General features: G+C 37.4%; 4 protein-coding genes across 4 annotated transcripts; 2 read left to right on the top strand and 2 right to left on the bottom strand.

The window, feature by feature from the left end:
• Positions 1 to 2,475: 2,475 nt before the first annotated feature.
• On the bottom strand, positions 2,476 to 3,960 carry LOC103420561 (uncharacterized protein At3g28850-like). The gene has a single exon (XM_008358621.4). It carries the CDS (start codon positions 3,652 to 3,654, stop codon positions 2,542 to 2,544), a length of 1,113 nt encoding a protein of 370 aa, XP_008356843.2. The 5' UTR covers positions 3,655 to 3,960; the 3' UTR covers positions 2,476 to 2,541.
• Positions 3,961 to 7,102: 3,142 nt separating this feature from the next.
• On the top strand, positions 7,103 to 8,354 carry LOC103438829 (cucumber peeling cupredoxin-like). The gene is made up of 2 exons (XM_029104828.1): positions 7,103 to 7,316; positions 7,882 to 8,354. Exons 1-2 carry the CDS (start codon positions 7,103 to 7,105, stop codon positions 8,352 to 8,354), a joined length of 687 nt encoding a protein of 228 aa, XP_028960661.1.
• A 1,378-nt stretch (positions 8,355 to 9,732) lies between these two features.
• Positions 9,733 to 13,321, bottom strand: LOC103438785 (dnaJ protein homolog). Its single transcript, XM_008377335.4, has 7 exons — positions 13,097 to 13,321; positions 12,804 to 12,973; positions 12,190 to 12,355; positions 11,952 to 12,093; positions 11,584 to 11,860; positions 11,265 to 11,463; positions 9,733 to 10,264 (listed from the first exon to the last, which is right to left on the bottom strand). Exons 2-7 carry the CDS (start codon positions 12,951 to 12,953, stop codon positions 9,945 to 9,947), a joined length of 1,254 nt encoding a protein of 417 aa, XP_008375557.2. The 5' UTR covers positions 12,954 to 12,973; positions 13,097 to 13,321; the 3' UTR covers positions 9,733 to 9,944.
• Positions 13,322 to 13,892: 571 nt separating this feature from the next.
• LOC103438828 (uricase-2) lies at positions 13,893 to 20,815 on the top strand. The gene is made up of 8 exons (XM_029105342.2): positions 13,893 to 15,101; positions 15,961 to 16,053; positions 16,906 to 16,981; positions 18,079 to 18,188; positions 19,278 to 19,369; positions 19,549 to 19,722; positions 19,806 to 19,896; positions 20,454 to 20,815. Exons 1-8 carry the CDS (start codon positions 14,898 to 14,900, stop codon positions 20,535 to 20,537), a joined length of 924 nt encoding a protein of 307 aa, XP_028961175.1. The 5' UTR covers positions 13,893 to 14,897; the 3' UTR covers positions 20,538 to 20,815.
• Positions 20,816 to 26,018: the final 5,203 nt, after the last annotated feature.

Here is a 26,018-nt window from a genome sequence, read left to right as displayed (position 1 = left end):
AAATATTAGAGATATTTAACATCACCTGTAGGGGAATCTTCAATAAAAAACAGTAAAATTTGGACCTATGAAATAATATTATTGCCTATCATTTTTTTTGTGTGATAAAAGATTAAGTTGTCTTTTCACTCTTTTTTAATTGACAAAGAAGATTTCATTAATTAATAGAAATAAGAAGAAATTAAATAAATTAAATCGAAAAAAAATATTGAAAGAAAAGAGAAGGATGGACCTCCTCCAAATGCGGATTACAAATAAAATTTCCTAGAATTAAAAACAAATAAAATAGTAGTACCTCATAAAAGTTGTACTAGATTTCGTGGAGGTAAGCAAGTCAGCGTACTGCAATTTCGGCATGCTGACGCAACCTAAACCAAAGCGGGACCCACAGTACCAACAACGCCAAGGTAGCGTTTGGTACGTAGACGGGACGAAACGGTATGTGACGGGATGGGACGGGACAGGACGGAACGGAACAAAGATTCATGTCATGTTTGGTACTGACAAGATAGAACAGAACGAAACTGGATTAAATGACTAACTTACCGTTTTTATTTGACTATCTCTCTCCCGTTTCTCTGCTTTCTCTTCTTCCATTTGACTCTCTCTCTCGCGCATGCTCAGATCTCCCAGTAAAAATCAAACCCAGTAAATCAAACCCATACTTTCTCTTCATTTCATTATCTTTCTCTTCAATTCCAGTAAATCAAATTATTTTTCCCCAATTTAAAACCAACGATATGAAAAGGCTAAGGGAGATGAGTGTGGACCGAGCTACATCAAACTATGATTTCCTTGCACTTCGCAAAAGCCGCGTCGTTCCGGCCAGCGCAAACGCCGAGTTTTTTCCTAGAAGGAAGTGCGTTTCGGTCTGTTTCGCCGGTATTTCGACGGATTCATCTCCGACTCAGCCCGGAAAGCCTGAAATCGAGCTCGAATTCATCTGGGTTGCTGGGTAACGAAGCATTTGGGTTGCTAGGTTTGTGGTGGAGGAGGAGGCTACAGGAGAAAGGGAGGGTAACGAAGCTACGAGAGAGGGAGGCTGCGGGAGAGATAGGGAGGGTAGACAGTGGAATTTTTGTGTTCCACATACGTGGAATAACCCGTTCTCGGAGGGGGGAGGCGGGACGCAAAAACACCCAATTTCTGTCTCGTCCCGTCCCAGGTACTAAATGCAACCCAAGTGAACTGGGCTACCCAAATCGGGTTGGCTGGCTGGCTTCCTTAGGCCAGTCCGCTGACCTTGTGGCTGGTTTATGGCCTGGTAGGGGGCCCATAAGCCTTTTGGCTGATCATCAGTTGAAGACGGTTTTCGTGTCATAAGGCTATATTTTGGCCTACAACCCTTTAGTAGAGTCAGTTGGAGATGACTTTAGCACCGATCAAGGCTCTCATTTGCCCTATTCTTTCCGAATATAGTGCTATATGATCATGTATGCTATCAAAAAGTTGAAAATTCTTATTACTAAAGATCGAATTTGATAATATCCTTCATGCATTTGATGATGTGCTTGATTGGCTCATTCAGCTCTCGTATCCAGATTATGGTAGATGAACATCACCTGCACCACTACAACAACAAAGCCTTATCCCACTAAGTAAATTCGACTGTATGAATCCTAGAACACAAAGCCTTATCCCACTAAGGGGCCGAGTGTATGAATCCTAGGACACAAAGCCTTATCCCACTAAGTGGGTCGACTATATAAATCATAGAACGTCATTGTGCTCGGTTTTGTGCCAAGTCTTCCGTTAGATCCAAGTACTCTAAGTCTTTTGTTAGAGTCTCTTTCCAAGTCTTCCTAGGTCTTCCTCTACCTCTTTGCCTTGAGCCTCTGTCTCGTAATCGCATCTTCTAACTTGAGCATTTTTAGGTTTTCATTTCACATGTCTAAACAACCTTAACCGATTTTCTCTCATCTTATCTTCAATTGCAGCTACTCCTACTTTACCTCAGATATCCTCGTTCCTAATCCTATCCTTTCTCATGTGCCCTTACATCCAACAAAACATTTTTATCTCTGCTACACTAATTTTGTATATGTGTTGATGCTTGACCGCTCAACATTCTGTGTCATAAAGCATTGTTGGCCTTATTGTCATCCTATAAAATTTTCCTTTCAGGTTTAATGGCATACAATGGTCACTTAACACATCTAATGCATTCTTCCACTTCATCAGCTTGTATTGTATAGTTGATGTCTCCATCAAATTCTCTGTTATTTTGCAAGATAGATCCAAGATAATGAAAGCATTCACTCTTTGGTACTTTCTTATTTCTAATCCTTAACCCAAGCGCAGCGACGTTCTAGAATTCAAATAGCCAATTCCACTTAGTGGGATAAGGCTTTGTTGTTGTTGTGTTTCATCACTAAATGAATTTGTTAAACAGTCAGAAAACTCCCTCTCCAAAGCACATCTGCTCTCAATTTATTATCCATGAATTTTTGCCAAAACAAATATGAAAACATATGATGAATTCAAAGAATAAAAAATTTCAAGTTACATACATTACAACAAGAATCAAGATTTCAAGTTTGTTCAGCAACACAAGGGGCAAATAATCAACCCATTTTCGTTACACTCGGGGCACTTATCCGGCTGCCCCTCATCGGCAACGAGCTTGCAGCTCCCACTGCATCGGAAGCAAATCACAAACCGAACTCTATCACAAGCTTCACAGGGGCCAATGGACCGATCCATCGGCACTCCTTCAAAGAGCGGCTTGAGCTTTCCTTGCTCGTGAAGTGTCAAGACCTCCTCTGCTCCCCCGATATATCTCCCCTTTATGAAAAGATTTGGAGGCACTGCTTTGCAATCCAAAATCTTCCAAAGCTCTTGTCGGAATTCCATGTGCATTGACACATCTCGCTCGTAGAACACAACCCAAAAACTCTCTAAAAGAAATCGAACGCTGTTGCAATCGTCAAAAGTCTTTCGAATCCCCCGAAGGGTTGTAGTGTAGAGAACTACCGATGATTCCAAACTACCAGGCGGACACTTTTCTTCGAAGCCTAATAGAGGGTCTTTATTTGAGGGCGGCTCTTGCTCTGGCTCGGGATCTGGCGCTTCTACAAAATTGGATTCTATGTCTTCATTTGAAGTAAACCTCATATATTCCATCACCGCTTGCTGAAAGGCTAACAGTAGGTTCGGGTCGAAGAGGCTACCGGAGTTTAAGTCCGGTCTCCGGAAAGACGAGATGTCAATCTGCGACAAAGGGGTCTCTCTTCGATTTTCTGAAGCTTTAGAAGCTCTGTTTTCCTCCAAATTTGACTCTGTTTTAACCCAATTGTTGTTGCCCTCTACTCGGTGTTTCTCCTTCGTTTTAGGCCTAACGTTTTCCTTGTCGTTGATGTCGATATAATCGCCATCGGGCTCCGACTCTTCTTCATCATCCAGGTCTCTCATAAGCTCGGTGACATCGATAATGTCAGGCTCTAGCTCCGTCACATTCTTCTCTAACTGTTTGATCTTCTCCTGCTGCTCCGTTTCTTTTGAAATGAAATTATGGGTCTGAATGTTGAGATTTGAATCCGCATATCCATCCGATGCATTTACCTGAAGAACTCGATCTTGCGGTTTCAGGTACCCAATTCCAATCGGTCCGATTGACTTCAACTTCTTCATCAACTTCCCTTTCACCCCTTTCATTGATTCCAAAATTGAGCTCCGAAAATCTGAACCGGGCAACAGAATTTGAACACGGAAATAAAAAAAAAGGGGGGGGATCGTAAAGATTAGATAGAAAGGGGGAGAGCTAATAGTAAACGAAGCTGCTGCTTCTTTCACCGCCTTGACCTTGGTGGTGCTGCTGCGGCCAGAGCTTTCCAACTTCAACGGCTACAAAGTTGTTTTTGGAATTTTAAAATTCAAAAATGTGGGGAATGCTGGGAGATGCGGAACAAGATAAGTGTGTGGCTAACGGTCATAATTGGCTAGTGGTTTCTTTCTACATCTCTTTAGCTTTTTTTCACTTTTTTTTTTGTCTTCCTTTTTCTCTAAAGGACATTGATGGATGGTTGATTGAGAAGCTAGCTATAGTATTAATCATCAAGGTGTCGCTATCGTATTAATCATCGAGGTGTATCTTTTTGGGACAATGTCGGTCCTTCATAATTAATAAGTTGTTTATCTAATGATTATACTAGAACGTAATCTGTTTTGTTTCTAGCATAAGTGGCTCCCATGGGATTTTTGTCACGTTGTTTACCCGGGACGAGGTTTTCTCAGGGTCATGTTCTTTTCCATGCTGTGTGTGTTAGTTTCTTTGGTTCGCTATGAATGAAATCCTTCATGCTCTGTGTGTAAGTTTCTAGCATAAGTTGAAACCTTTTTCTAATATAATTTTCTAACCCAAAATTACAGTTAAATACTATATTCTTTAGGTAAGTTCAAGATTTTAAATTTGATACCAAATGATTATGAGTGACTCACCCCCACCCCAAAGCAAAAAAAAAAATTTAAAAAAAATAACATAAGTATATCATTGTATTAATAATTCTGAATCACCAGTTTAATTGAATCTATCTTGATGATCTTTGATCGGGGCCAATAAGACACTGATTGTAATTATAGATTATTTGGTAGGACTGCATGTGCAGTTGGGGATTTGAACTAGAGTTGTGTCAAAAATAAAATGTGATGCTACCTTTAATTTAACATTTATTTGGTAGAATAGACAAAAATGAGGTGAATTGAGAATAACTGAGACAAAAATGGTAGTTTAATGGAGGAAGGTGAGACAAAACTAATGTTAAGAGGTAAAGTAAGACTAAATGATAATTTTAATGGGTAAATCAATTTACAAGACTTTTTTTATAAAATAGTTTAACTTCTCACACATGCATGTACATGTTTCTATTAATAATTATGGTCATTACTTATTAATATGCCAAATCTCCCAGTTTTTTTTTATTCCAAAAAATAAAATAAAATACCACATCCTCCTTCTCTGTTAGACCATATTTAACCCTTGTGTCAAAACCTAAAGTTTTTCATCCAAAATATTTAAGTTTTAACCCATAAACAGTTTTTCTCCTCCAATCCATTTGAGTTAAATTTTTAGCCCGAGATTACTAAAAAATAAATTTAGGATAATTTTTTCGTTAAAGTAAATTTAAAAAAAAAATTATGTGGGCTATACTAATTTAATTTTAATGAACATTTTAATTAATTACACTAACACTCCATGAGGTTTATCGAGTTTTCACAAAGCACCCTCACGTTTGAATCATTACACTAACACCTCTCCAAGTTTTAATTCTCCTTCATGAAACCCCTTCAGTCGAAATTTTGCTAATAAATTGACAACTTTACATTTATAACTAATTAATTAAATAATAAAGAAATATATTTAAAAAATAAAATATTAAAAATAAATAAATTAAACATTAAAAAATAAATAAATAACTTAAAATATCGAAAAGGAAAAAGAGGAAATCTAAACCCTACACAATTCAACGACCCACCATTGCCACCTTCATCCCTTTCCTCTCTGCCCCACCCTCTCGGAAAAAATTGAGAGCTAACCTTTGTTTTGTGTATGAATGCACCGTACACAAGGTCCAGAACATAATGGAGCATTACCAGATTCACCATCACCATTTTTGAGAGAAACCTTGAAATTCAAACACCAAAATTTTCACCGAAGCTGGGTTTTTTTTTATCAAATTGTCAGAAACAGAGAAGAATCCAAAATCCAGAATGTTGGATAAAATATAATTTGTGAATTTTATCATCTGAACCCTATCTCTCACGGATGCCACAGCAGTGCAGAGTTTTCCGTAGTGACTGATAATAATTCTTCTTAATTATAGTAGTGGAATGATCAATGAAAGGCTATTTCTTTCTTGATAAATATATGGCTTATGCTTGATGGAGGAGTTCAAGGATCTGAGCAGCGAGCAGGCATGGGAATGATGGTGGTCCAAATTAGTCATAGAAAGAAAGAGAGGGAGAAGTTTTCAATTTACTTTTTAAATGTTTAATTTGTTTATTTTTAATATTTCCATCTTCCAATATTTTTTTTTAATATTATTTAATCAATTAGTTATAAGGGTATAGTTGTCGATTTATTAGCAGAATTTTGACTGAAGGGGTTATATGAAAGTGAATTAGAACTTGAGGGGTGTTAGTGTAATGTCTCAAATGTAATGAAATTTTGTGAAAACTCGATAAACCTCAGGGGCTATTAAGGTAATTAACTCCATTTTAAACTAAAAATATTTAGAATTCGATATAAATATTGAAAAATCACTAAACCAACATTACGAAACTCGTGTAACACTACAAAAAAAATATGAACTATAAAAAAAAAATTGAAACACATAAAATAATTTTTTTTATTACTTTAGCCATTAGATTTAAATTTGGACCGTTATATATTTTTATTTTTTTTACTGTTAGATTTGATCATATTATATCTTAGCTGTTGAATTTAATGAATTTATAAATATAAAACAAAAAAAAAAATAGACATATATGCTGAATCAGCCCCACTAACCCAAGAGGAATCCTGACTAAATTTGCCCCATAAATGAGTTTAGGATTAAAGCTTATATTTGTTCCTTGGAGTGGATAAGTTTAGAACTTAAAATTTGAGTTTTATTTCCAGGTTGGGATAAGTCTAGAGTCATCCTTATCGTTTCCATGAACATAACAAGATCATGGACATGCATCTGTAACTATTACCGTTGCTTTTCCATGAACGTACATTTATGGATTTCCTATGACTCCATAAATTAACATTAATTCATTTTAATTTATAGCAAATACTTTATTTCTGAATAACACTAGCAGGAAATTAAACCTTGTATATCTATGTGATGAATGAATGCAATGAAACTGTTAAATTTCCAAACATTATTTACTACTGAAATGGAAATATGAACGGAAAACCTAATCAGGCCTTGACTGGTCGTCTGCGAGTTATAAATACCGACGACTTTACCATCTTTATGTATAAAACCGTTATATATGTTAATATTCCAGTCTCTCCATTGCCCTTGCTAATTGCTTGCTACCCCTCTACCTAGCTATAAGTTATAACCGCAGAAATCTCTCTCTCTCTCTCTCTCTCTCTCTCTCTCTGTTTTCTTCAATGGCTGTGAAGAGTGAGCTTTCCATGGCATTAGTTGTGATGATGGCGGCGGCTGCGGTGGGTTTGGTTGTTCCTGAGTCACTTGGTTGCATACCGACTCCGAGTGGTGGTGTGAAATACCCAGTCGGAGACGACTTTTGGGCCATTCATCCAAACCCTGATTACTACACAAACTGGTCCTCTAACCATTTCTTCAAGATCGGTGACTCCCTCGGTAATCCTATTCCCCGTGTATACATATATAATACTCTGCCTCATATGCATTACTAAAAAGGGGCGAACACAAGCCAACGATGCTCCTCTCTTTGTGAGGATCGAAGAAAAGTTTATCGTACACAACTTTACCCTTATTTTACAAAGAGGCTATTTCTACAACTCAAACCCCTAACCTTTTGGTCACAAATGAGCAACCTTTCAGTTGTGTCAAGACTTGCCCTCCTCATATGCATTACTATATATATATATATATCTGTGCACATACACACTGCTAAATTTCTTTTTCCAAATGTGACAGTAATTTTCTCGTATATTTGTTAAGGCACGAGTGCATGTTGACTTTTTTGGAGTTTTAATCACAATTCCTTACTCTAAAATACCAAGTTCTTCATCCGCTGCGCGGTTATATTGTGGTAAATTGGCACACAAAAACTTATCATCATCAACTCCAAATAAATCTAATTCACAGTTTGACTATATACATAACATGAGATATAAAGAATTTACATGTCCTATATCAGATTGACTAAATTATATTGCTTTATTTTTGTATTTCCTTGAAGTTTTTGCATTCGAAACGGGGCGTTACAACGTCCTGCAAGTAACAAAGCAAGAGTATGAGAAGTGCACAGGTTACAAGCCACTGAAAGTGTTCAACACTGGTCCCGTGACTATTCCATTGGAAGAAAAGGGTGTGTTTTACTACATCTGCAACATCTCTACGTACTGTAGTCTTGGCCAGAAGATTTCTATTAAAGTTAACGAATGCCCTTGCCCACTACCAAGTCCACCTCCGTCTTCCCCGCCTCCTGCTTCTCCAACTCCTGTTCCTCCGTCTTCACCACCACTCATATCAACTCCTCCGCCATCTCCAAGCAGCCCTAACGGGTCCCAGCCTCCTTATGTGCAGGTTACAAGTCCAGCTCCGTCGCCAGTTGATAATGGTTCTCCTGAGGGTCCTTCAAACTCTGCTGCATTGATGCATAAGGGGTTGTTTGGTGTTGGTTTTGGGGTGCTACTCCTCGTTTTTGGGTGATCTAGGAAAATAATTTAACTAGATTTAAGTTGTTTTCTTAGGATAGCAGAGTTTATGTATTTAATTTCTTTCTAAACCTTAACCAGAATAATTTGACTGCTTTATTGATATTAGATTAGAGGATTGAAGATCCTGTTTGGAGTACTTGGATCCAAACATGGGCAGACAAGAATTTGGTTATGACATACATGGGTCTTTTACTCACTCAATCCTTTCAATAACATATAGCATTGCTTTTTATTGGTGGAACTGTTTGTACTATTTGGGAGATCCAATCGATTCTACGAAAGATCTATGATGTTTTGGAGTATCTACACTTTGAGAATTTTAATCGTTAAATCTTGATCATTGTACCTTTGTCCAAAGATATATCGGTTTAAAGTTTAAATCTACAAAGTATAAAATACCTCGGTGTATACTAAAACGTTTCTTGATTTTGACTACAATCCTAGTTGAGGTCATCAACTTTTGAAAGTTCTAACTTTCTTTGTTATAGTCCTTTTTTTTTAACATAAAAAATGGACCTCTCTCACGTACCATAAACTCTTGATAACATTCACTTTAAAGACAAAAATGTCTTTAACTGAAAGAAAAAAAACACTTCGACCTCAATACTTTACAAGAAAAATTAATTAGAGCTACAATTTATTTTATTGAGTAAATTGTAACAATAGTCCTTCCAACATAACTCATTTTGACAAAATTATAACGAAGTTGATGAAAATGACCATAGCTACACGTTCTGATGAGTTGAGGGATCAATGGTAATAAATTTTTAGTTGAGAGATCATTGCACCAATTTGATTAAAGTTAAAGGACCATTACTACAATTTACTCTATTTTATTAGTACAACACAAAAATAACAAGCACAACCACTCAACAAAAATTAAAGTGGAGTCAAACTGTAGAAACCTAAAATAAGCAATGGACCAAACTATTAAAAGTACGAATTTCATATCGGATAATCAAAAATCTCAATAGGTATTTATTAAAAGTTGAGTTATTCCTCGTATTAGTAATTTGTTTTATAGTGGAACAAGAACTTTATCGAGCTATATGGACAAAAAGATATGCACCAATAAAAATCGTGTCTATAGTTCCAAAATTGTATTGAACCATCCTACCAGCACTAGATGCATATGGGGTTCGTAAATAAAAGGATTTTAACTTCATACTTTGATATTGTCGATCCTAGTGACATGAGCTTGTAACTAAACAGAGCATTACGTAATCGGTTATTTAAGGTTATAGGTTATAAGCTCAAGCCGCACGGACCAAAGATATACCAGTCAGCTGAGGGACCTTGCTACACATAACCTCTTTCAAATTGATGCTATGTTACGGTGTGCAAATTCGCCATTTTAACAGCAGAACAAAAGCAGCAGAACAAATTCTTAGCATTCAACAACAGACCAACAGACCAAACCACGTTTAAGTAGAATAAGCATCTCCTTAACAGCTATTGTTCCGAAGAAGTTTCGGATTCACACACCAAACCAGAAATAAACACTGGGAAGCTAGACCAACAGACCACGGTGCCGATAACTTTTATTTTTCTCAAATAACTTCATAAAGCTTGCTTAATCTAATCATTGCTGAGCACATTGGACCCTTTGGGCACCACCATGCATGTCCTCATCCTCGTCATATGCCTCTTGCGCATGTGCTTGCTTTCGACGCATTTCCTCCTCTATGTTTACATCATGCAGCGTGGTCTCCTCACATTCATCCAACTCCATGTCGGTAAGTTGTGCCGAAGTCCTGGGGGGAAGGACAGCCTCCAGGGCCTTGCACTGTTCTGGGTTCAGTGAGTCGGGGAACTCCACTGTGAAATGAATATATAACTTACCCTTCATGAATGGCCTCTGGTACATTGGCATGCCCTCATCGTTTATAGCCTTGAATTGATCTGAGAGACACCGGTGAAGATAGAAACAAAATCAGGGGAACTACAAAAAAATCTGATGCAACATCCAACTATTACCATGAACAAAAAATTTCACACTACAAGCTAAAAAAAAAACTAATAGTCTAGTTTTCACTCCTGATACATTTCGTAATTGTGTACTGAATAACCTTATAGAAATTAACACCACCTTGTCAAATTACCAACACCTTATCAAATTATTAAGTAAACAAGTGAGAACTAAAAGAAAAATTTCCAACTCAAAATGGAGAATGAGAACTTGACTACACAAGCATGTTTGTTGTTCTAATGTCCAATCTTGTCCACGAGTATGAAGGAGTTAAATTACGACTTTGGGGACAAGTTGCAAATATCATTTGGTCCACAATAATTGCACAGCAGTAAGTAGAACACATGAGTCACTAGCTAGAGAGAGAGAGAGAGAGAGAGAGAGAGAGAGAGAGAGAGAGAGAGAGAGAGAGAGAGAGAGAGAGAGGTGCTATTATAGGAATAAAGGGAGATCGGGTAATATGATTTAAATTTGAAAGGCAAATATGTTATTCCCACCCACTCCGTTTTCTTATTCTCGATTAGATTTAAAACATATTACCTTCTCACTCCCATTATTCCTATAATAACCTTAATCCTTGTTATTTTTCTCTTTTCCAGAAAAATTGGTCATCTTTGAATGGCTGTGCACATATTGTCATCACATATTCATCAGTTGTGATGTTTGTTTTCTGTTCATGTATTTTTGGTTGTTTGTTCTCTCTTTGTGACATACCCAAACACTTACGCTGATACATGTATAAAACACCAATCAAAATAATCATCACAGGTTCAAGTGAATACCGACTACACATTTATTTGACCAACCCTAATAAAGGTAGTATAGGAAAAAAAACCAAGAGCCAATAAGACAGTGACTCATAACATCAAGAATTAACCAAATCACAAGTACAGGGCAACTATTCAGAATGAATACAGTAATGAAGAAACTTACCAGGCTTTACAACTTCTCCAGGATGAGATTTAATGAGGAGTTGTCTTCCATCCAAATGCGTTAATATGAATTGAAAGCCACAGAGTGATTCCATAAGTGACAATGTATGTTCAAAGAAAAGGTCATCACCCTTTCTCTTAAACTTAGGGTGCTCTTTTTGTTGTAGGACAAAAACAATATCACCTGTAACGGTGTCCGGCTGTAGAATGAAATAAAACAAAGAGAAAATAGCATGGATCAATAGATATACCAAAGATAACTGACATACAGACGTACTGAACAACCGAACATCCAAAGTTCAAAATGAAAGTACACCTACCGCTTCATCAGCTTCACCAGGGAATGTTATCCTCTGCCCATTTTGCATGCCCTTCTCTACAATTACTTCCAAGACTTTCTTTTCCTGAACAACCTTCTCACCCTTACATTGTGTGCAGCGATCCTTGTCATTAATGCTCTCGCCAGTACCCTTGCACTCATTGCAAGGATGTTGCATTTGCTGGATCATCGAGGGGCCAAGATGTCTAATAGACACTTTCATTCCAGAACCTTGGCAGCCAGGACATGTCATTGAAGCACCTGACTTCGACCCTTTACTGAATCATGTCAAATACCAACCCCATATCAGAACCATAGAGCACAAAAGTAAATTTCGGATAACATTCAACTTATATATTAAACACTAACCCCTTGCACTTGGAGCAGATTTTGTTGCGAGAGAGAGAAAGCTTTTTGGATGTCCCATTGTAGAGATCTTCCAAAGAAACCTTAAGGGGATGGATTACATCCTCTCCCCTTCTCTGCCTTCGGCCTCTGCTGCTTCCACCACCTGAGAACATAGCATCAAAACACTCAATTCCAAATTACACAAAGTACAAAGGTACAAACACAAGGAGCTCAGATCCAAACAGGGAAAATGCCTTACCACCGAATGGGTTTCCACCAAAGAAGGATTGGAAAATATCAAATGGGTCATGGCCGCCACCTCCGCCACCCATTCCTTCCTTGAGGGCATCCTCGCCATATTGGTCATAGATCTCACGTTTCTCCGGATCACTTAGAACCTCGTATGCTTGAGCCAACTCCTTAAACTAAATTACAAACCGGAATGGAAACGGTTAGAAAATCAACATAATAAGAAACTACCATTAAACTTTGCTTATTGACAATGAAATTCTAGCACAAGCAATCCTTGGCTCGAGGTTAAACTTGGTGCCCAAGTGTCAGAAGACAAACATATAATTGGATTGAAGAAACCAATGTTCACAAGTAAACAGCTTTATGTGACACCTCTTAGTCATAAGGAACGATTCAGATGAATTATAAATTTCAATAATTTAACAATTCCAACTGCAGCAAACAACAATTCCTATAAAACCCAGAAATCCCCAACATTCCAAAGCATAAAAATAATTAAAAAAAATTAAGAAAAATATATGCCAGATGTTTATCAAGGGAATCATAGATTTGAACAATCAAGAAGCTGATTAATAAAAAAATAAAACAAGAAAATATTATCAGAGAAAAAGAAAGTAAAACCTTTTCGGGATCGCCGCCCTTATCAGGGTGGTTCTTGATGGCGGCTTTTCTGTAAGCCTTCTTCAGATCGTCCTGCGAAGCGGTCTTTGAAACTCCAAGGATCTCATAGTACTTGCTGTTATCGCTTTTCTTTGGAGCTCTCCCAAACATTCTCACTTATTCCCCTTAATCTGTTAAATAATTAAGAATTAATTATAAAAAAACACCATTAAAATTTCAAAAAATTAATAAGAAAAAACCCAAATCCCAGAACTCGATTCTGAAATTGATGCAGAGAAATACAGAGAGCATACCGATTTTGAGATTCGATTAATTGGAGATATGTTGTCAGAGGGAGCAGAGAAGAACGAGAGACGGCGAGGGAGAAAGAGGAGTGTGGGTTTTGCCGGATCGGTATATTAAAGCGTGGGAATGGACGGCTGCGATTGATTGCCAGCAGGGTGGTAGCTAAGGGTTAGTATTGACATTTACATGCAAATACATGTGTGGATATGCGAGCAAGGAAGGATCTAGAATTTGTTTTTTTTCCTCTCTTGGTCTACCATATTTTTTTTTTGGCCGGAATATTGTTTTTATTAAAAAGAATTGTCTTAGCATATTTGATTGTGTGATTATGTAAATTAGGAGAGATAATGTAGATTTGGAAGAATATTTTATATTTAATTGTATTATTCTTACGTAAGTAAGAGATTTTAAGTTCGATTCCCTCTCATTTTCATCCATCTCCTTCCACCTCTTTAAATTTCCAACGGGATCCTCTCCGGATCCTTTTGGTGAAGTTCCTGAAAATCGATGAATCGTGTCCGTTCATCGTACTTCGTGCGATCAGTTTTTGTCAAATACTGTTTATGTTTATTTTTAAATAAAAATATTTAAAATGATTTTTGACCGCAGAATATATGATGAACGGACATGATTCACAGATTCTCAGGATCCTCACCAAAAGGATCCGGACTCTTTAAATTTTGTACTTATAACATGTTATCAGTACACTCTTGATATGTTAGCAGTTCCACCGGAGCAAAAAGAGGCCAGCACCCAGTGGAAAAAACAGGCTGGGACTCAGCCGATCCACTCCAGCCCGTGTGTTTGCCTGGCACCCAGCCCAAGCTGGTCTCCAAGCCAGCCCAGAATTGACAGACCTTGGGACTGGCCTATCTGACGCCAGCGTGACATCAGCCACCTTGGGACTGGCCTGTCTCGTTCCGGGGGGTTCATGATTTCGCACACCGCCAACAGCGTTACGCCCAGTCCATCCACGACGCTGGCCGAGGGGAAATATTCCAGCTTCAAAGACGACGCATTTCTTTCCGTGGTGGTCTCCAGCTTGAACGCTACTGCCTCGTTCTTCAAAAGCTTGCCTCAGAAGTTGAGGGTCTGGACCAAGTCGAGAATCTGGACCCTCTGGGAGACGATCTGGTGAGAAGTGAGCAGCTTGGCCACGGAGGGATATGACAACGATGAGGAGAGAGGGGTGGAGAGGCATCTCTGCGGCTGCTCCATGAGGATTTTGAGAGAACAAGAGGAAGGGGGATCGGAAGGAGCAGTGAGGAAGGGAGAGTTATAGTGGAACCTGACTTATCCTTCTTCTTTTTTTTAATAAAATTATTATTTTTATTATTTTATAATAAAAAATAATAATAGTTTAATAAAATTGATTAGGCTATTTTTTTTGTTAGGGATGGAGATGTTTTGGCCTATTACTGTTTATTAGGGTCTATTACTGTTCACTTGAGTGGATAAATGGGTTAGGTGCTGGCACAAAGTCCTTAGGGGTGGACTTGCTCTTATAGTACACTTCTTAGGAAAATGATCATTGCCGGATCCTTTTTATAAAGATCCAATGATCGATCAATCAAGTTCGTTCATCGTACAACGTCCAGTCAGGAATATTGAAAGTTCAATGTTATAAAAAATTGTGAAAATCCAATCGGATTGGGTGAAATGCCCATAGAAATGATTGTCATGGTTTTGAACTGTACATGGTTTTATTAGTTTGACAACTTTCGACGTTGGCTGAGGGCAGTTTAAAAGGAAGGCTGTCAGTCTGCCTGGTTGTGTTTGGCGTCAGTCGCTGAATCGCAGAGAGAGACGATGGCGAACAGGATAGAGGGGTTCAACTTTGAGCAGAGGCATGGGAAGCAAAGGGTCAGGGTGGCGAGGGTCTGGCGGAACAACGACGGCCGCCATACCATCGTCGAGTGGAACGTCGGCATCAGCCTCCTCTCCGATTGCGTCTCTGCCTATACCCGCGACGACAACTCTGATATCGTTGCTACCGATACCATGAAGAACACTGTAAGTAATAAGCCTCTCTCTCTCTCTCTCATCGAATCAAATGAACAATCCGCATGATTATGATTTCCATCCACTCTTAATTAATAGATTATGATCAGTGAAATGATATCTTGTTATCTAGATTGATAGATCTTTTGTTACTTTTTCAAAGATATATTGTAGGATATTGGCATGTCTCTTCGCTTTGGTCCCTATAATTTAAAATTGATAGAACTGATACTACAGATTGTCCACGGTCACTTATTTTGCTCTTTTTGTAATAAAATCTCCGTTAAATTGAAGAATCACCAGTTCAAGTGGAGGCGTTGATTTGATAAAAATATCCTCAAATTAACGGAGGTTTTTCGTGGAAGAACCAACATGATTGACAGTGGATAATCTATGGGACTACTTCTATTAATTTTACAGCTTAGGGACAAAGTGTGGAGTTATGCCAATTTCAGGGACCATTTTGGCTAAAAAGCCGGTATTTTATAGATTATGATTAGTAAAATGATACCTAGTTATCTATGCTTGTCTATGGATGAAACTGCTGTGCAACATATCAACTCTAATGAACTATTGCTAAGCGATAACTTGTAAGGCTTATATAGCAGCTGATCATGATTCTCAGCACCAAATGGCAAAAATATCGGTTGCAACTGCAAGCGAGGAAATTAAGGTTCCTCAGTTTAACATGGCTGCTTATGGACTCAAGTTCCAATTAACAGGATGATACTTAATGCAATGTCATACTGACACAAAAGAAAAATAATATGTACATATCCGTGTTTGTTAGCTTCCCCAGTGCTGGAAATCTGCTATATTTCCATCATTTAGGTTGCTATTCGCTTTGGGATTTAACATAGTTGCAACGCAGGTGTATGTAAAGGCAAAGGAATGTAAAGAAGAACTTTCAGTGGAGGAATTTGCAGTTCTACTTGCTAAGCACTTCACATCTCTTTACCAGCAGGTAAATACTATGTACTTCAAGTGTTCGCTTTTCAATTTCATCAGTTAATCCCATGTTGTAGATGAAAATAAAAAATGGTCGATATCTTTACCACTGTCACTGCTGAAATGATGGCTGTTTGTTGTTATTCTTGGTTGGCTTCCTGGTTAACTAATCAAGCTTTCATCTGGACAGCGTAATGTTTTTTCCCTATCCCTGAAGACCTGAGTCATGGATATTAATTTCATTTGTACAAGTTGGGTATCTTTTAAAGTTTCTATTTGATCGGTTGTCTTAAGTTTGAACTTTTTCTGTGCTCTCTCTCTCTCTCTCTCTCGTGGTTCGTGTGAAACTTGGTGTCAATCAGCTTTGATAAAACAAATTGTGTCCGGACTGTGTGCTATTGTAAGATCCAAAAAAAAAAAAATTTCGAGCTAGATATGCTCTCAAGTGAACACAAACAACCGCCCTCTCTCCATACACACAGAATTTCACACTTTGAATACTGCCTGGTTGCAACTGCAGCACCTCCTTCAGGCCTTGTCTAATGCGTTTAGTATTTTCATAATCTAGAAAGAAAGCTATCGTTACAAATTACGAAAAGGAGAAAGCTTTCCTCCCTGCAACATTTAGTGCTAGTTATAGTAGTCTCCCTGAGAGAGACTTCGATAGAGATAGATGAAGATTGGTAATGATAAGGAATATTTTGGCACAAACTTCCTCTGCCTACTGTTTAGACAATATTCACAATTTTATCTTCCTTTTCATTTAAAGATTACATTCAAGTTGGCATCTCATTTTTTTTTTCTGGTAATATTTGTTGTTGGTAATATCATAGTTGGTGGAAAAATCTGGTTGTTCTTATTTTTGTAGGTCACTACTGCCATAGTAAGGATTGTGGAGAAGCCATGGGAGCGTGTACATGTAGACGGTCAACCACATGAACATGGTTAGTCTATCTTCTGTCCTGCATACAAGTGCGGGCGATATGATATCGACTATCTAGTGAAGACTTTATGATGCAGGGCAATCACAATAAGCTGCTGTCGAGCGGGTAAAATAGCAAGGAAATAGAGAGATAAAAGCAATAGAATCGAAGTAGAAAGGACAATAATTGAGTTCTAGGGAGAATCCCAAGCGAAATTCTTAAATCTGAAACTGGAATACATTCGATAAAAAACACTGGATACATGGTTCTCTTCATAGCCTATTTATACTAGAGTACAGCTGCCCAGAAACCCTAATCTTGTTTGCTAAGAAATCTCATCCAACTAGGACTTACCTAATTAATCACATTCCTATTTAGAATACATTAAACACATAGGGAAGCATAGAAAATATTATAGAACTAAATTTCCCAGATTAACTAAAACCTTAGCCTGTCGCACTTGGTGCGATGGCAAGTGCCTTCGCCCATGAGCAGTAGATCTCGGGTTCGAGACTTGGGAGCAGCCTCTTCATAAATGGGGGTAAGGTTAGCCGACATTCACCTCTCCCAGACCCTGCGTAAAGCGGGAGCCTTGTGCACTGGGTACGACCTTTAACTAAAACCTTAGCCTAATTCCCCAGTGGACACAAGCAATCTTGAAGATCTTTCTAGATGCTCCCCCATCACTTTATAAGCAGAACACTTGGAAATTAATTAACCATATTTCACATATGAATTATAATTTCATTTAGCGATTTTTACCTATTTGTTCCATGTTGTTCCTTGTCGTTTTTACTGTATACTAAGATTGTTTATTTAGCTGAGAATTACCTTAACTTGGAACCTAAACAGTGATAAGTTTCGGGATTAATTTGTTGTCTAGTTGCTTGTAGAGATAGGGTCAAGAGATGACATCGTGGATGGTATGTCCATTCTTGTTGCCTCAAGCTTAATCTTGTTAGGTCACTGTTTTTCGCATCCAAATGTTGAGTAGAAGTCCTTGTATTTCACATATATTCTGAAAGTATTTCCAAGCATATTGATTTGCAATCCGGAGACATCCATTCTGTTCATTTTTTTAATTTTTAATTTTTTTTTCATTGCCATATTTGTTAAAGGTTTCAAATTAGGATCCGAGAAGCATACAACAGAAGTAATTTTAAAAAAATCTGGTGCACTGAGGGTGACTTCTGGGATTGAAGGACTATCGCTGCTAAAGACAACAAAGGTAATCTTATCCAATCAAATTTATATCAAGGTTTTAAAAGTTGAACGTGTAATGTGACAATGGATATCATAATCAATTACTCTATGCATAGCCAAGAAAGGAATCCATGGGGGGTGGGGGGTGGGGGGTGGGGGGTTGGGGGGGGGGGGGGGGGGGGGCGGCTAGGAGACCAAAAGCTAAATCGATCCAAAACTTCATCTACTCTGAATAATCTAAAAACTCATTCTGTTTAACTCCATCGATATGATCTAAAAAACTGTCATGCCCTTCTACACGTAACAGTTTTTACAACATTGTCTTTCTCAAGATTTTAAGCTGCATAAGACCCTCGTAACATCTGTTTTGGACCGCTTAACTTGAATGAGCTTCCTTAAACAATTTCTACCAGATCTGTATCGTAAATGGACAATTAAGAAAAGATGATTGACAGTTCCTTCCCCAGCCCTTCAAAGAAATTTATGGAGCCTTCTTTGAATCTGATTACAATTATTAATTTTCCCTTTAGCCATCTGGAATGCAAGCACTTGAATCTTAAGAGGAATCTTTGCCTTCCAAATTGGATCAAAAGAAAATGGATGCGAACTCTCCCCTATGTTATCCCCCTTTGATCGTAACTGTCCCTTGAATATATACTCCAGCCCCTGACATCAGGGCAAACTCTTCCGACTGTTAAGTCATTCAGATTCCTAACTTAAGTCTTAACTGGAAGGAAACACAGATGCATCTTAAAAATCTTGAAGCTTCTCGATGCTCTTGCTGGAGTGTGGAGAGTGATAAGATGTGGAAACAGAACTTCCAATGCATTAACCTCCAGCTCCTTATGAGTTATCAAAATTTACCGTTTCGTGGTTTCTGACTAACATGATATCATCTGCACGTGGTTGTATTATCATGCTAATCCATTATCAATTTACTGAACAAAGAAAGGAGACAGAAAAAGTATGCATTGCAAACATTGCAAGTTGATATAATTTGGGAAGACTTTTAACTGCTATTTGCATATTAGCGTGCATGTGTGTTCTTTTTCTCTTGTTGAGTTTGTTGATTGATTGATACTGATGATTTTTTGTTTGGATTCTACCTGAACAGTCAGGTTTTGAGGGGTTTATTAGGGACAAATACACAGCTCTTCCTGACACACGAGAGAGGATTCTGGCTACAGAGATCACTGCATCATGGAAGTATGCATGTTTTCATTTGGTGACTTGATATAATGCTTGTTAAGTGGATTTCTAATACTTTGGCTTTCCCTCGTGGTTTCTTCTGTATTATAGTCTTCAGCGGTTACATTGAGTCTAGAGTTAATTTCCACAAGTGTTTGGAGACTACAAATCATGTTACTGAAATAAATTGCATGCAGGTACCAATATGAATCTATTTTTAGCATCCCTCAAAAGCCGCTGTACTTCACTGAAAGATACCTGAGTGTGAAAAAAGCTCTGGCTGACACTTTCTATGGTCCTCCAAAGGAAGGAGTATACAGCCCATCTGTCCAAAGCACTCTTTATCACATGGCAAAGACTGTTCTCAATGGGTATTTCTCTGTCAGCACACACATTCATAATGCATATGCTTTCCGAATAAAATACTTATTCATATTCATGTTCATGGTTACAGGTTTCCCGACATAGAAGCAGTACAACTGAAAATGCCAAATATCCATTTCTTACCTGTTAATCTATCTAACAAGGATAATACTATTGTGAAGGTAAGACTCTTTTGTTATGTAAGTTTTTGCATACAAAATCTATATACTTATTAACATATTGAACTTCTGTTCAGTGGCTCTCATCTGTAGAAGTATAGTGCTTTACAGGTTCAATTCATGTTGAGATCACGTAGGAAATAGGTTCTTCATGATCAAGATTCATGACTAAAATTCTTATGTTATTGTAATGTAGAATCGCAAATAATCTGTTGTCGGAAACTAAATGTCTAGGCTTCATCACTTGAATAATTTGCAAGTTGATAAAACCCAGCCAGTTATTGTATACAATATACACGTGTTTTAGAGGTCGTGACAATGACACGTCTTTAAAATAAGGGATTAAGTTTAATGAGATTAGTGTGAAACCAAATCCTTGGTACAACGAAAACATACTCTAATGGACAAGACTTTCCGATGCATTGTACTTGTATGTATGTGGATTTTTATGGTGACGTTAATCTGTTATTCCAATCCTTCTTTTCTCGGGGTATTAGCTAATGATGCGTTATCCTTCATTGACTCATGAAAATTTGTTTCTCCTTTTCCGTTGTTTGCAGTTTGAGGACGATGTTTATCTTCCAACAGATGAACCACACGGATCAATAGAAGCTACTCTAAGCCGTTTCTGGTCAAAGATGTAGTTCTCGCCATTTCTGTACTTGTAAGCTTTTAAAGATACAGAACCAGTTTGTTCGACGTTTGAAGCTATAAAGCTTAACTCTTCCTTAAACTGTAAAGTACAAAATGTTTCTGAAGAAGACTAAGTCCGGCCTCAAGAATGTCTGGAGGTTTAGAACTTATGCAACTGTAAAATCGAAATAAGAGTGTGGATATGATGAATAATGTTTGGAAGTCTGAAACAACTGAAAAACTGGAGTTTAATTCTATATATACATGGTCGATATGTTGTTTTGACAAACCAATATTCTTTTTATACGAGCGATATTCTAGGAAATTAAAACTGCTCCGGTTTAAAATGGAACCCAACCAAGGTTTATATGCAACTATTGTCGGTTTAGTGTCCCTCTGATGATTTAATTTCGATTAAAAGTTTCTAACTCGTTATGTTTGCGTGCATACACATCCAAAGTTCAGGCTTTCTGTTAGCTTAATCCCCAAGGGGAAAAGAAAAAAAAAGAGTACAAAAAAACTGCTAGGCAGAGAGAATAGTTTCATTGATGTAATTTAGCGAAATTTTTACAAATACACCTTTGTATGAGATGTCATGGAACATTGAATTGTTGGATTTGTATGGGTGGATCTTGACAATGTTAGTCTAAAAATTGTTTAAACACCGGTGTATCTCATACATCAGTTTTTGGAAAACTTCATTTTTATTACTTTAGAGACATGCACGCGAGAGGTTTTTTTTTTGGGTCAATGGTTTATTATTATTTTTACTTACCATGTAATATTATAATATATACAGAAGCAACGATGTGTTGTCATCTGATTAAAAGAACAATTTAAGTTGGTGGAACCACACCATGCTTATCCATCGGATGCCGTAAGCCAACAGAAACAAGTCATGTGGTGTGACAAATGTGTGTAGAACCATGTAGCACCCATTTAAGAGAGGAAGAACAGAAGCCTCCTCCCATGTGGTGTGAGAAAGGTCTAAACACCACCTAAATCGTGAAATCAAAAGAAAAAAGTTTGGACTTCATTGGAGACAACCTCTAAGTAAAGATGAGAAGAGTGCAAAAGAAAAAAAAAGGGTGTGAAGAAAATCACTCAACAAACTAAAGTGCTTTTGTTGCAAAATTTCAAGTCAAATGCATATTTCGTGCATTTTAACTTTTCTATGTGCAAGATTTGTTTGACATACCAACATAGTAGCATTACGTTGCATTGCATCATATCGGTGCCATGAGATGAAAAAAAAAAGAGCACGTCAGTAAAGAAAGATAAATCACTGTTGATGAAATCAAGTTGCCACGACAATTCCTCTCTGCATTTAAATTTAGTAGGTACGAAAATGCTTGGTAGAAATCACTTTTGAAATGAAGTTGCCACGAAAGTTCATCTCCTTTAACTTAACCACATTCACAATGAAAGGTAGTAGGTAGGATACAAACATAGAAAATGATTAACTTTAGTAATCAACTAGTGCATATTGAAAATAAACCCTTTTTCTTTTGGATACAAACATAGAAAAATGTTCGTTGATTACATGTGTGATTTGTTTTTAAGTGCTATGAAGCTACATTTCTCAGCAACATTGTTGAGGAGATCTTAGGCCATTTACTTCATGGCACAAAAGTTAGAAGACGACAAGGCTCTTGAGCTTTTAAGTTTGAATAGGCTTTCGAAATAAAAGAACCTGCAGATGATTATTTGAGACTCGCACGGCATGCAATAGCCTATGCTCGTGGCATTCTGTTAGCTCTTAATCTTATAGGTCCTCATATGTGTAATAAAAGTATAGTTGTTGGCAAGCTATACTGGATAGTTATGATTTTTACAGTGGAGAACTTTATAGAGGTATTCAAAGAATACTTTGGAAAAGTTATGATGCCTGGGATGATGTCGTGCGACAACTTTTCTTAGACATTGCATGCTTCTTCAAGGGTGAAGATAAAGACTTAAGAGATGCTTGCATACCCAAATTTTAGAACGAAACAAAGACAATGAAATTATGTATGTGACTACGTACTGAGCATAAAAAATGGAATAGGAGAGGAATGCATCTAACCGTATGACAAACTGAATACGGTAAAGTGTATTTCATTTACGTACAATATGTTCTTGCTCAAGCTTCGAAACTGAAACATTACTACCCGAATGTCCAATACATAAATTTACTCGAAACAAATGAACCCGCCTATCTACTTGATCGATCCCAATTGGAAGATGACACACACTTACATGTAGGGACTATGCTGCATAACCCTGAGCGAGGTAATATCTTGTTGAAAAGGATGAACATCAGCCACCAGGTTCTTTCCTATGTCCCAAACCTAAGCACAACATTGCAAAATAATTATTAAAGGCAGTAGATAAACAAAGCCAGAAACTAAGTTTCGATCATTCATTCATCGAACAACGGAAAATATATCAGAGGAGAGCATAGTGCAGAAACTTGCCTCAGTGTGGTTCTTGGTATTTACTTTTAGTTTTAGAAGTATGCCTTGGACCTTGGTTCTCCATAAGCTGAACACAAACATCACCATTTATATCAGACTATCAAATCATCGTACGGAAGAACCGACTGCTATACTTTTCAAGAGAAGAACAAAAGGGTCTCTAAATTTCACTACATTAACAAGAAAACCGAAATGAAACAGTTGGAAATCGAAGGAAGTAACACGTAATACTTGTTCCCTGTAAAAACTTGCTTGGAACTGCATTGACAGACTCAAGTAGAGCTTCAGTGTTATCTTTGCCAAATAATTTGATTCTGCCATCCCTGTAAATGTCAAGAAATCATCACATATACTCAAGTGGACGAAAATGAAGGCAAAAGAACGAACGTCCTGCACAGACAATTTCTGAAAGGCAATAATTAGGCTAACTTTGGTAGAAGAAATGGACTTACTTGGTCGAAATTGCAAGTAGTTTTGGATGGAGACATAAGCCATCAAGTTACAGCCTGATGGTATTCCATGATGGAATAATGCACCTGGATCTATATCACTGCCTTTAAGACTATCAGATATTCCTCCAGACTACAAAATAACAAATAAGTTATGTTAACTCTTAAACTGCCTTTAGAAATAAATAGATAAATCTGATTTTTAATTTAATACTGTCATCAACTGTTCCTTGCCATAAATGGGGGTAAGGCTAGCCGACATTCACCTCTCCCAGACCCTGCGTAAAGCGGGAGCCTTGTGCACTGGGTACGACCTTTATCAACTGTTCCTTGCCACAAAAGCAGCATAAACACTGAGGACCAACAAAAAAGGACAAAGTTTGAGTCTATCCCGACTTCCGAGTGACTTGTTGCTCAAAATAGTCTTAACCTTTACTTTTGTTCGACTTTCTCCTCCCTAAAAAACCACTCAAGTCTAGAAAGAGTGTTGTTTTACTAGAGAACCACATCTATGAGTGCATTCCAATCCAGATGTAAGGAGGTAGGTTAACAACTGAAAATGCCGAATATCAATTTCTTACCTGTTAATCTATCTAACTAGGATAATACTATTGTGAAGGTAAGACTCTTTTGTTATGTAAGTTTTTGCATATAAAATCTATATACTTAATAACTAACAGATTGAACTTCTGTCAGTGGCTCTCATCCGTATATACCTACTGTTTGAAAAGAGTAAATTGATTTCTGACCAGTCAGGCGTATTACTCAGCAGCTTTCCTAAACCTATCTTTTCCTGATATTCTGCTTAGGGCCATGTTGCTTTTTAGCTCGCATGCCATGTTTCCCCGCAAAGCAGTTGTCCACTGCAGCGCCCATTTTTCCTTCCTGGTGTCTTCAGCCCTCACCCTTCATAGCTTGTTTAAATTATAGTATGCTGATGGTATCTGCTTTGTCCAGTAGTTCTGTGACACTTGTTTGGAAACTGCTGTTTCTTTTACAGGTTCAATTCACGTTGTGATCCCGTAGGCAATAGCTTCTTCGTGATCAAGATTCATGAATAATATTCTTATGTCAATGTTGTAATATGGAATTGCAAAGATTCTGTTAGGCATAGAAATTGCAAATTGATAAAACCCAGCCAGTTATTGTATTCAATATACACGTGTTTTAGAGGTCGTGAAAATGACACATTTTTAAGATAAGGGATTAAGTTTAATGAGATAAGTGTGAAACCAAATCCTTGGTATAACGAAAACCTACAGAACCACACAGATCAATAGAAGCTACTCAAAGCCGTTTCTGGTCAAAGACGTAGTTCTCGCCATTTCTGTATTTGTAAGCTTTCCAAAATACAGAACCAGTTTGTTCGACGTTTGAAGCTATAAGCTTAACTCTTTCGTTAACTGTAAAGTACAAAATGTTTCTGAAGAAGACTAAGTCCGGCCTCAAGAATGTCTAGAGTTCTAGAAATGATGCATGAGTGGGGATACGATGAATAATGTTCGAAAGTCAAACAACTTAAAAACTAGAGTTTATTCTATGCATGGGTCAATATGTTGTTTTGACAAACCAATATTCTTTTTATACGAGCGATATTCCAAAAAATTAAAACTGCTCTAGTTTATGGGAACGGAGCTCTAAACTTAATCCACGTTTAAGAATGTTGTTAGATTTCAATTCACACTTGGCCTCCAGCCTCCTTCCGTGTGTAAGTACACATTTGTAACAAAGACATTGATGCAGATTAATAAAAGAGTCATGTGAGACAGAGATCCTTGACTATTTTAAATAACACACTAACCTTGATATATATTTTCTACCAAAAACAGACGAGTAATGACTGGAAAGTCAACAGCTACCAGTATAGAGGGCGCACGGCAGGCACTGGACTGGAGGACCACAACACCACCAGGGAGGGAGGACAATTGTTCTTTGTAATTGATAAAAGAATAGCCGCATCCGCATGCAGCCGCTTCATATTTATATATCATTATTGGGGCCTACTCTATAATGTATTTCAACTAACTACTCGTCAATAACATACGACAATTTAAAACTATATAACTGTTTGATTAAATAATGGTCATTATTGTTAACAAACGATATTATCTACATTAAAGAAGAAGGGGGTGGGTTTAGCTTCACAATACTTGGGATAGTCATTTTATTATTTCTTTGTATAACTGTATGAGTCCTGCTCTCCTAGGGCCCTCATTTGAGGACCAGTGAGGATCAAATGCATATTAGCCACAAGATTATATTAGTTTAGATTCAAAGGCTTAAAATATTTGACAACTTAATAAACCGAAACGAAGATGAGTTTTCTAATGGTTCATGGATCTTAAGTTGGTTTTACTTTATTAAGTTGAATATATTAACTATTTGGATCTAAACTAACACAACTAATATAATCTTGTGGCTATTATGCATTTAGTCCTCACAAGTCCTCAAAATGAGAGCCTTAGGAGAGTAGGACTGATAATGGCATTAGTCTATTTTTCTTCACTGTAAATAAATGTTTTAATGGTTTTAAATTAAGTATACTAAATGAATATAGATGGTTTGGATTCTTGAAAAATGCTACGGG

Source organism: Malus domestica, chromosome 07, assembly GCF_042453785.1.
Source record: "Malus domestica chromosome 07, GDT2T_hap1".
NCBI lineage: Eukaryota > Viridiplantae > Streptophyta > Magnoliopsida > Rosales > Rosaceae > Malus > Malus domestica.
The sequence above is the reverse complement of the archived record's forward strand: the minus strand, read 5'-3'. Positions and strand labels throughout refer to the sequence as shown.

Excerpts from the sequence above, each read along its gene's own strand:
- LOC103438828 (XM_029105342.2), top strand. The coding sequence starts at position 14,898 with ATGGCGAACAGGATAGAGGGGTTCAACTTTGAGCAGAGGCATGGGAAG. Across the intron at positions 16,982-18,078 it reads CGGTCAACCACATGAACATG|GTTTCAAATTAGGATCCGAG; the intron begins GTTAGTCTATCT and ends TATTTGTTAAAG. Across the intron at positions 19,897-20,453 it reads AGGATAATACTATTGTGAAG|TTTGAGGACGATGTTTATCT; the intron begins GTAAGACTCTTT and ends CGTTGTTTGCAG.
- LOC103420561 (XM_008358621.4), bottom strand. The coding sequence starts at position 3,654 with ATGAAAGGGGTGAAAGGGAAGTTGATGAAGAAGTTGAAGTCAATCGGA.
- LOC103438785 (XM_008377335.4), bottom strand. The coding sequence starts at position 12,953 with ATGTTTGGGAGAGCTCCAAAGAAAAGCGATAACAGCAAGTACTATGAG. Across the intron at positions 12,356-12,803 it reads AGGGCGGCGATCCCGAAAAG|TTTAAGGAGTTGGCTCAAGC; the intron begins GTTTTACTTTCT and ends TTTGTAATTTAG. Across the intron at positions 11,464-11,583 it reads CTGGTGAAGCTGATGAAGCG|CCGGACACCGTTACAGGTGA; the intron begins GTAGGTGTACTT and ends TTCATTCTACAG.
- LOC103438829 (XM_029104828.1), top strand. The coding sequence starts at position 7,103 with ATGGCTGTGAAGAGTGAGCTTTCCATGGCATTAGTTGTGATGATGGCG. Across the intron at positions 7,317-7,881 it reads CAAGATCGGTGACTCCCTCG|TTTTTGCATTCGAAACGGGG; the intron begins GTAATCCTATTC and ends ATTTCCTTGAAG.